The sequence below is a fragment of the Notolabrus celidotus genome, chromosome 8, assembly GCF_009762535.1.
Source record: "Notolabrus celidotus isolate fNotCel1 chromosome 8, fNotCel1.pri, whole genome shotgun sequence".
NCBI classification, from domain to species: domain Eukaryota; kingdom Metazoa; phylum Chordata; class Actinopteri; order Labriformes; family Labridae; genus Notolabrus; species Notolabrus celidotus.
Window position 1 is genome coordinate 601,738 of NC_048279.1, and position 10,179 is coordinate 611,916.

The 10,179-nt window shown below is 43.0% G+C and overlaps 1 protein-coding gene across 1 annotated transcript; it reads right to left on the reverse strand.

Annotated features, from left to right (window-relative positions):
• Positions 1 to 1,553: 1,553 nt before the first annotated feature.
• LOC117817728 lies at positions 1,554 to 4,419 on the reverse strand. Its single transcript, XM_034690485.1, has 4 exons — positions 4,188 to 4,419; positions 3,209 to 3,538; positions 1,933 to 2,685; positions 1,554 to 1,804 (listed from the first exon to the last, which is right to left on the reverse strand). Exons 1-4 carry the CDS (start codon positions 4,203 to 4,205, stop codon positions 1,694 to 1,696), a joined length of 1,212 nt encoding a protein of 403 aa, XP_034546376.1. The 5' UTR covers positions 4,206 to 4,419; the 3' UTR covers positions 1,554 to 1,693.
• Between the last annotated feature and the right edge of the window lie 5,760 nt (positions 4,420 to 10,179).

Genomic DNA, 10,179 nt, shown 5'->3' on the forward strand with positions numbered 1-10,179 from the left:
TAAAAACATTTAAAGACCTTCCTCTTTAAAGAAGCTTTTAACTGATTTTAAGAACTGCTTTTAAGAAATCTTCAAATCTTTGTTTTACTGTGGGCCTGACTGTAGCACTCTGAGATTTCTGGAGATGAAAAGTGCGTTATAAATAAAATGTATTATTATTATTATTATTATTATTATTATTATTATTATTCTTTATTTGGGTGACCCGCCAGGTGACATAACAGGAGACACTAAATATCTCTTGAAAATATTTGTTGTTGCTGCTAAAAAAGGAATCACCTGAAATGGTTCCAGGCAGATCCACCCATGGTACAAAATTGTCTGGAAATCATCAAAGAAAGAAGAGAATAGGACTTTCCTGCTAAGATTAAGAAGAGATTTGTACATTACAAGGTGGGAATAATGGAACCTACATAGAAGGTGTGAATGGTGGCTGCTCCCCTCCTTCTTACTGCTGAAAACATTGTTGACCTCCATCTTATTGTATTCTATGATAATGAGGCAAACTTAAAGTTTACACACATGCTGCACAAATCCTATGACTGAGGAAGTTCTCTAGAACTGTGAATATTACAAAGACTAGAAACCACTAGTCACATTTTCATTAAATACAACTTTTTAGTAATTGTATTGATTTCCATTATCCAAAGTTTGTGTTCAAATGTTTAAATGGTCTTACTCCTCAACCTTTCTGCAAATACAAAAAGAGACTACAGGGCTGCAGCAGATCCACCAGAGCAGCTTTAAGTGGTGCCTGTAAAGTCTCATTCTGCAGAACATCATTTTCTCAAACAGCTCTCTCTGTGAAAGGAGTTAAAGCCTGGAACTCTCTTCCTGATCACTTAAACCTCATTACAAACTTCACCAGGTTTAAGACCGTCACCAAATCCTGGTTCATACAGCAACAAACCTGCACTCATGTCTACTTTTTCAACATGTTCTGTCATTGCCAAATGTCTGTTTTATTGTATCATGCTGTACTTGAAATACCTTTTCTTTTTTCTTTTAAATTACTGTTTTAATATTTTACTCCCTTAAAAGCTCTTCTAGGGACGGTGTGACAAATTAGCATTTGCTATAAATACTATGATACTTGCATGAGATGGCTGTTCACAGTTTGTCTATGTATGCTGTATCTGTCCCTAACAAATAATCCATCAATAAATAAATAAATGATGTTGATGTTTGTGTTTTCTTTATTTTGTTATGTTGAAGGAATAAAAACAAAATCAAATATAAGTGTTAAAATAAAAAAAGAACACCTTCTCTGCAAAGCTAAAGACTGCAGCTGAGACACAAACTTGAAACACATGATTAAAGATGAAATGATGGTGAAAACTGTCATCTCTTTGACCTCTTGACCTCTACTGATAAGAAACTCTTTGCCTTTATGTTTTCCTGACACCTCAACATCTCTAACTTGGACAGGAATCATGAGATTTGCTGAGAAGAAACGACACACCCCACTGTGGGGTGTTTTACCTCAGACATTGTGTTGTACTGTTTTAGTAACAACCTGGTACATGAAAGTGTAAAACTGCAACCTTCAGAGCTTGGATATCAATATTTTTATTGTAATATGCAGAAAGAGAAAGTCTGAGAGGAATGGAGGGTCGGGGTGACCGGAAATGGGAGAGAGTTGCGGAGGAGGGAGTGAAATGGAAGAGGGGGGTTATGGGTGGGTTCATGTGATTCATCTCACTGCTGCAAAGCAGCTGAATGGAGACAGCGTGACACGATGTTCTGCACACGTCTTTTTCTGCCCATTCTCCATCTTATCTTTCTTCTTCAGCTTCTTCTCGTTCTTTATGGAGAAGACATAAAAAAGGTTTAGAACAGTTGTATCAAAAAACACACCTCTCATCATCTGGCTCATTTCAGCCCATTGCCCTCAGTGATCCCCAGACAATCTGCTAATAAATGCATCTTTACCTTTGAGAAGATGCCTCTGAAGAATCGTATGAATCTATTGCCCTTCTTTGTCTTTGGCTCAGCACTGACTTTTCCTGTGTCCTCTTCAACAGAGGAGCAAGTCTCTGGAGGACAGTCTGAGCTCTTTATGCTCTGTCCAGTGCTCACATCAACCTCAAGGGGGTGGATTTTGTTCTTCTTCATCCATTGGAAGAACTTCCCCCTGGTGGAGATGGTGGTCTTGGAGCTGGCAGGGGTTACAAAGTCACTTGGTTCTTTTTGTTTGGCCTCTCCTGCCTCTGCTTCATCCTGGATTGATGAATCTTCATCATCTGAAGGTCTTGGACAAAAACTTCTCACCTCCACCTGGATCACAGATCCAGCCTTTGTTTGGCTCTGAGGTGAGGTGATTTTATCCTCCTGAAGTGCAGATCTGCCAAAGTTTGGAGTTTGGATCTCATCTTCTGTCTCCTCTGGATGGACTTGTTGTTCCTCAACAGGAGCATTGATGCCTGTCATAGTCCCAGCATCCTCTTCAGTCACATTTGACAGGGCTGAGTTGGCAGAGGAAGAGGAAGCAGAGGAGGAAGGTCTGTCACTCCAGTAGCATGTGTTCCTGCTGTCCCAGCTGAGGGAACCCCAAGACAGAGTGTGAGAGCGCTCTTCATTTAGGAAAGACAAAGCGAGACGCAAGTCCATGGCTTCATCTTCCAAAAGGTCGTCACACTCCATCAGCTCGTCTGCCTCTTCGTCAGTTTGACTGAAATCAGACATCTGGAGGACAAACACAAACATTTGCATTTAATATTTAGAGCAAGGTTCAAATCTTTGCAATCATCACACACTAAAGAAAAACCTGTGGAGTTTGTAACATGCAGTCAAACACCTCAAACATCTTAGAGATCTTATATTTATGAGAATCAGAGAGGTGATACAATGTAATGAAAGCTCTTCTCTACAACTTGTTCTTTAACTTTCTCCACCTGCAGCTCTGAAACACTTCAGTAGTGATGCAGATGCAGGATTTTATTTTGTATTACTGTTATGGATTTGTAAGGTGTTTTCAGTTTGGGGAGGGCTGCTCTGATTCTTTGCTCTAAAATGAACTGAAATATTGTAAATTATAATTGATCTCAGATGTTTATTTCCTTGTTTCAGTGGGTATGCATGTGTTAACCCTTAAAACCAAACATTTGACTTATATCATTTATATCACACAGTATATTTAAAAAGTGATGTTTAAACCCTCTGTGCTGCAGGCTGAGGGGACACAGTCCTGACAGCCTCTTATAGTCACCTTCTTGATGCCAGTGGAGGACGCTCTCCTGCTCTCCTCTGATTGGACGTCATGGGAGATCCTCTCAGAGATGTCTGAGTCAGGAGACGACCACACAGAGGTGGCTATGGACATGCGGTCCTCGTCCAGGGAACTCTGAGACAGAGAGTATAAGCTCTCCTTGTCTTTGGGAGTAGAACTGGGACGGGAGGTGAGGTCTTTGTCCTGGGACAAATCCTCACAGTTCATCAGCTCTTCAATCATCTCTGCTGGTTTTGTGGAGAACCCAGGAGCGATGAAGGTTTCCTTCATGCTCTCTGGTTTTTCATCCATTTGATTGAAATCAGAAATCTGCAGGGGAACCACAAACATTGTTTAAGTTAGTGAGGAGGAGAAATACTTTCAAAGTCTTCTTATGGAGTTTAAATAACTACTCATTGTACAACAGTTACAACAGAGAGGGATTGGATTTATTAGTCCAACACTATATATTCAAATATTCTTCCATGTCCTTATTCGTCTTCTCTCTGACTCAACACTTCATTAACAAACATGTAAATAATAAACATAAATACACCCACTCTGAAGTCTAAATCTGATTCACAGCTTCTGATTGAGCTGTGAAGGACAGGGTTGATGAAACCAGGTCCTGATCAAAAACCATTTCACCTAGACTTATCAGATCTGGACTAGATTATCCCAGAGACTCTACAGACTCTTTAAAACAGTGTCATATTTGTGAACTCTAATTGTGAAAATGAAAACAGTCTGATTTCTTTCTTCAGCTTTAAACCACATCAGATCAGGACCTTGAGTTCAGTCAGTTGTGAAGTTTCTAACTGGTCTCTGTGTGAAGCCTGACAGACTCCAGCCTGCTCTTAAACCTCCTCCCTCCTGCTGCTTCATATTGACATCCTTCTCTTCAAACCTCTACCTCTCTTTCTTTAAACTTTGAACTCAAAAACAGTTTCAAGCTGAAGTGACTGCAGCGAGTACTCACCTGTGTCTGTTCAGACATGTTTTAGATGAGCAGGTGTAACTTTGGTTTTTCTGTCTCTTCTTTGATCTCTGATCTCTGATCTCTCTCGTAGTTGTGTGTATATTTCTCTCTCTATCTCTCTATCTCTCTCTCTTTATCTCTCTCTATCTCTCTCTGGTGTATTTCAGTTGAAATGAGCTCTGCTGTATTCAATCTTGAGTTTTATGCACTCCCAATAGAACAACACCCCTGTGACTTCATAGACCTGTGGGTTCTAAACAACAATGCCCCTGTGACCCGGTTCTAAACAACAGTCAGGCCCCAGTGATCTGATGGGACTCTGTAGCTGTACCAACTTGTGCCCACAAACAGCTACATTGTGCACAACCTTTTAACTTATGTTCACAAGTTAATATCTTTTGCACATAAGATTAAAATTAGTGTGTATTATAAGACAAGACAATATAAGAAATTCCACTTTTAGAACTTCAGTTTTGATTTGACTCTGTTGAAGTTTCTCAGCTGTAGGAGTCCTGTTGGTTATTTGTTTCCTTTTCTTATTCCCTGTTTACGTTTATTCACACCAAAATCACCAAGACATGTATGTATAAATGGTAAAATGGTAAATGGACTTGTACTTATATAGCGCTTTTCTAGTCTTTCTGACCACAGTGCTTTTACACTACTTGTCACATTCACCCATTCATACCCATTCACTCACTGATGGTAGAGGCTGCTACAGTAAGGGACCATCAGTGTTAGCTAATCTCATTTGTACACATTCACACACCTCTGAACAACAGAGGGAGCAATTCGGGGTTCAGTGTCTTGCTCAAGGACACTTTGGCATGTGTCTGTCAGAGCTGGGATCGAACCGCCAACCTTCCGATTGACGACCGACTCTACCCACTGAGCCACAGCCGCCCCTGTATAATATAAGACCCTGATTCTGGTTTCTAATGTGTATCATGTGTATCACGACTCCTTCACACGATGGACCAGACAATAAGTTATTTCTGCAAGCTCTACCTCGGTTAATGTTGTGTTGCCGAGCAAATTTAAAGACATATGTGAAATAAACACAATTAGAGTTAAACACAAAGAAAGAAAGGAAGAGTGCTCAGTGCAGAATCCCACCCCACTATGCCCTCTACTGATATGTTTAGTAGCCTACCCCATGGCTCCTGATGTCCCCTAAAGCCTCAGATAGAAAGGTAGATGGGGAGCAAAACCAGCATATCACTGAGGTTATCAAGTGGGCTCCTCCCTTCACTGATGTTTCCTTTAGTTTGGCCCACGACACCTCAGAGAGGCTAAATAGTTAACTCTGACGTCCCAGAGCGACCCCCCTCCATGCCAGCTCCTGCTGTCCATCATATCCACTAGTAGAACACCTCTATAACCCAACCCACTGATACCTACTCTAGCACCTGGCCCCGAGCAGCCCCCACCACCCAACACACAACAAGGGGCGTCTGTAGCCAGGTATTAGAAGACAGGGGAGGCAGAGCCAAGATGAGAAGCTGGTCTAGACCAGAACTCATACCTGCCTGGTTAGGCTGTGTGCTCTACCTCCCCCCTACTGAGTATTTTCCTATTTCTGTTTTGGCCTTCAACCATAGACTGTATAAAATATGAACGTAGTATCCGTGACGTCACCCATCTGTTCCTGAGAGCTGTTTTGAAGCAAATCGACGGCAGCAGCCATATTGGTAATGTGGAACTCAACTAGGCAGAGTGTGAGCCTCTTAGCCAATGGCTGTGTGTTCCCGACCGGGAGTCACGTCAGTCATGTCCTTATTTGGGCAAAACTCATAATCTTAATATCTTCTTAACCGTCACGTTAGAAAAAAATTCACCCCCCTTACAGTGTGTGCCATTAGAGAGATTAGCGTTGTAGGGCCAAGCCGTTTTTTGAACCAGGCTGTAAACATGTTTATTAATGCTGCAAAGATCGTCTTTTTCCCATTCATATCAATGTGGTTTCCGGTGTTTCTGCAGCCAGCCTCAAGCGGATTTTCGATGTATTGCAGTTTATATCACTTCCGCATTGGCTTCATCGTTTGAGACCGGAGTTTGCCGCTTGCCTTCAACTGATGTTATTCCTCCTAAACCAGATCCACTGACTAGTTTAAATGCTTCGTCTGACATTTCCTTAGCCGTCTTTGGTAAATTCTGTCCACGCACTCCCAGTTTTCCCAGTAATGAAAGAGTTGATCTGTATATATGTGAAATACACACAATTATAAATCAAAAGGAAAAGGGTGGGGTGGGGGGACTGCCTCGATCTGGGGTTTCTGGGGCTTTTCAGGGTCTGGGGGTCCTGAGTGGTCCCTGCTTCACCTCTTTCACATTTGAGCTCTTTCTCTTTTCTCTCTGTTGAATGAAAAAAAGAAGGAATGCAAGTCCAGGTGGAAAAGCTAGCAACCAGGGGTCAAAAATGCGTGGTGGGGCGCAGGCTTGGCCTAATGGTTAAGTTGTGCGCCCATATAGTGGACTGCCCTGGTTCCAGTCCGGTCTGTGTCCTCTTTCCTGCACGTGTAAACCCCCTGCTTTCTTCAAGTTTGCCCCAAAAATATAACTTAAAAACAATATATGACTAGAAAAATGTATGCCCCCCCCCCCTTACCCCTCAAACATCACACCTGCATCTCATTCAAAGATGCAAACACAAAGTCACCTCAACATGAACTGAGTGGCTCTAAATCTGTAACCAAATCACGTTCCCACAGGAAGGCCTGATAAATGAACGTAAACATACATATATGCATACACCCCCCTCAGAAGAACAACAAAGCCAACTACCACAACCATCACAGTTTGGCCTGAGGGTGCATTATCCCAGCTTCAGGACTGCTTTGATAACACAGAATGGGACCTGTTAGATCAAGGAGACCTGGAGGAATTTACAGAGACCGTGCTGTTTTACATCAAATGCTGTGCAGACAACGTCACAACACGCAAGCGCATCCGTAGGTTTCCCAACCAGAAAGCCTGGATGATGAGTGAGGTCCAAAGGCTCCTGAAAAACTGCAACACCGCCTTCGGCTCAGGGGACAAGGCACAGTACAGCGCAGCCAAAGAGGCATCAAAGCGGCTAAGGATGCTTACAAGGATAAAATTGAGGACCATCTGACACACAATGATCCACATAGGGTGTGGCGAGGGCTGCAGCAAATGACCAACTACAAAGGCAGAACTAACAGTACAGCCCCCACTGACGGTGCATTGGCCGAGGAGCTGAACCGCTTCTTTGCCAGGTTTGAGGTCAGCGCCTCCTCTGCTACACCCAACGGGCCTCCACCCAAAACTGACACCGCCTCACTTGAACTGGAGGAACAGGAGGTGAGGCGTGTGCTGAGAGCGGTCAACCCAAGAAAGGCTGCCGGACCAGATGGAGAATCAATCAATCAATCAATCAATCTTTATTTGTATAGCACCAAATCACAACAAACGTTATCTCAAGACTCTTTTACAAACAGAGCAGGTCTAGACCACTCTATGTTAAATTATGAACAGAGACCCAACACCAAGACAGGATAAGACTCAGTCTGACCCCACCTTAATCCATCATGAACATCGCACATCGCAGTATTTAGCAAGTTACAGTGGCGAGGAAAAATGTCCTTTTGACAGGCAGAACCAGACTCATGTTAGACAGACATCATGCTTCGACCAGCTGGGTCTGGAAAGAGGGATTAGAGGGGAGTAAGAGAGAGAGGGAGCGGTGATAGTGATGAGACGAGTAGTAGTAGTAGCTGTTCCCGCTGGAGTCCAGCACGTCTGTATCAGCTGGAGTCTGGAACGTCCACAGCAGGAGGACGTCTACGGCAGCTCAGAGGAAACTACGAGACAAGGGAGCTCAGGGACTCCAGAAAGGTCTATGGTTAGTAACTTTAATGGGACAGGCAGAGTTAAAGTAAGTGATGAAGGGGTTGGGGGGAAGGGGTGAGCTAAGATCCCAGTGTGTCAGTGCACCAGTTCCCCCGGCAGTCTAGGCCTGGCGTGGTCAAGTTGACTGACAGATGGATGAGTAGCTAGTAGCTGGTTGCCTCGATTCTAGGTCTCGCATTTTTGACTTTAGCTTAATCGCGTCTGGCTTGTTGTTGCTTGCTTGTTGTTGCTTGCTTGTTGTGCTATAAGTTGCTCTAACAGACCGTCCAAGCGTTCGTCGCTCCAGTTTTTATCGGTAAGTGAAATTTATATGACATACTTTATTAACGAGCAGATTGCCGCCCTCCCTAGAGCTAGCTCTGAATGCTCCGAGCCTAGAGTTTGATACAGTCCGTGGCCATAGGCCTGGACCTAGCTTGATCATTTAAGTTAGCTGATGAATTCGCTAATCCACCTGATGCATTTGATTGTTTCAGCCCAACAAGAAACTTGCATATGCTGCAAGTATATGCTTGACAGGACCATTGAGTTGCACTTGTTTAACCCATCTACTGTTTACTACAGGTTAATACTTATCAAAGTGTTAGAGTTTTTAGTCATTTACATGGTACGTGTTACGTGATTGTATAAGTTGGTATAATATGGCCCACACTTAAAATGTATACTCTATATGATCGATCTATGGCATTAAAGCTGGGGTTGGTAGTCAGATTTAGATCCACTTTTTGTCATACTGGTTAAAATGATCTTTATGTCCTGATGGCAATCAATACATGATGTGTTCTTAAAAAAGAGTGAAAAAAAGCTGCTATCTACAGCCGGAGTAAACCTGGGAAAACACCAACCAATCACCGTTTTTTGGTTCCCCAAATTTTAAACCAATCAAATCCCGTCCAGCCGTTCTGCCCTCCTCCTGCGCGTACATTTCCCCAGCGTTCACTCCTCCGAGTCTCCTGCCTCTACTTCCCCTGACTCTATTTACTGCCCCTCTCGCTCGTCCTCGGGCCTGTCCCCTCTGACCTGATGAGGTGCTTTGCTCAGGACTGTAGTCCGGATCAGAGTCTAAAAAGCTCTCACCAACAAGCAGAATAATTAATGAAGTTCAGTAAGTCCTACAGAAATGTAGATGTATTGTAGCGTCCGTCCGGACGCTGTAGTGATGACGAGCCGATTCGTGAACACGTTGAGTTTTAATAACCGGTCACTGTCGGCCGTGATCACACCAACCAACAAAACAACAATCAATGTTTGAATGAATGAAGAACTTTTCCTCTTGTCTCTCCTCTCTCCCACTCCACACCTCTCCTGATGCCTTCACTGACCGTCAACACTGTAGGAATTAAGAACATCTACACTGAACAGGTTTAACAAACAGTAGAGCTGTTACAGTATTATATATGTGTTATAACTTTTCTCCTGATATCGTGTCACCAGTACAACTGGATAATGCTAGCATGATAGTTGTAAGTGCTAACAGCAGCCATGTTTGTTTGTGTTTTTAACTTTCACTATGAGAATGTTTTGGTGAGGACCGGTTTTGAATCAGTCACCATCATATGGTCGAGAATCAGCGTCGCTCATGCATGTGAGCGGGGGGGCGTCGTTTTGGAGGAGCTCCGAGGGAGGAGGGGAGGGGTTAGACGGAGTCATGAGGAAAAGCTACATTCAAATTCATGCTGGTTTACCGAAAATACCAACCCTAGCTTTAATAATCCCAAACGTGTTTTTCCCTCAAACATATGATCCACAGCATCACAATACATTGAATAACTGATGGTATTTAATAGCTAAGAATCATGTAAAGGGGTAAAGAATGGTGACATGCTAAATATCAGAACTGGGGTTAGAACTGAGCAGAGGCATGTTTCAGAGTCATGGTGTCCCGTTGACTATTGAATACAGAACTAAATTACAGCAGTCTCTTTAATGAGTAATATCTGCGTTCTTTGAAAAAGCACAAAAACACATTTTTGTGTGTGTCTTTCAGGGAAGGATATGTCTAAAGACCACAGCTGTGCCCACAATTTTCCGTCTGTCTGGAAACAGAGGACAAGACCTGGGAGTAAAGTCTTTGGTAAGTACTAATGAGAAGGTAAGTGCCATCCCCAGTTCTGTAAGT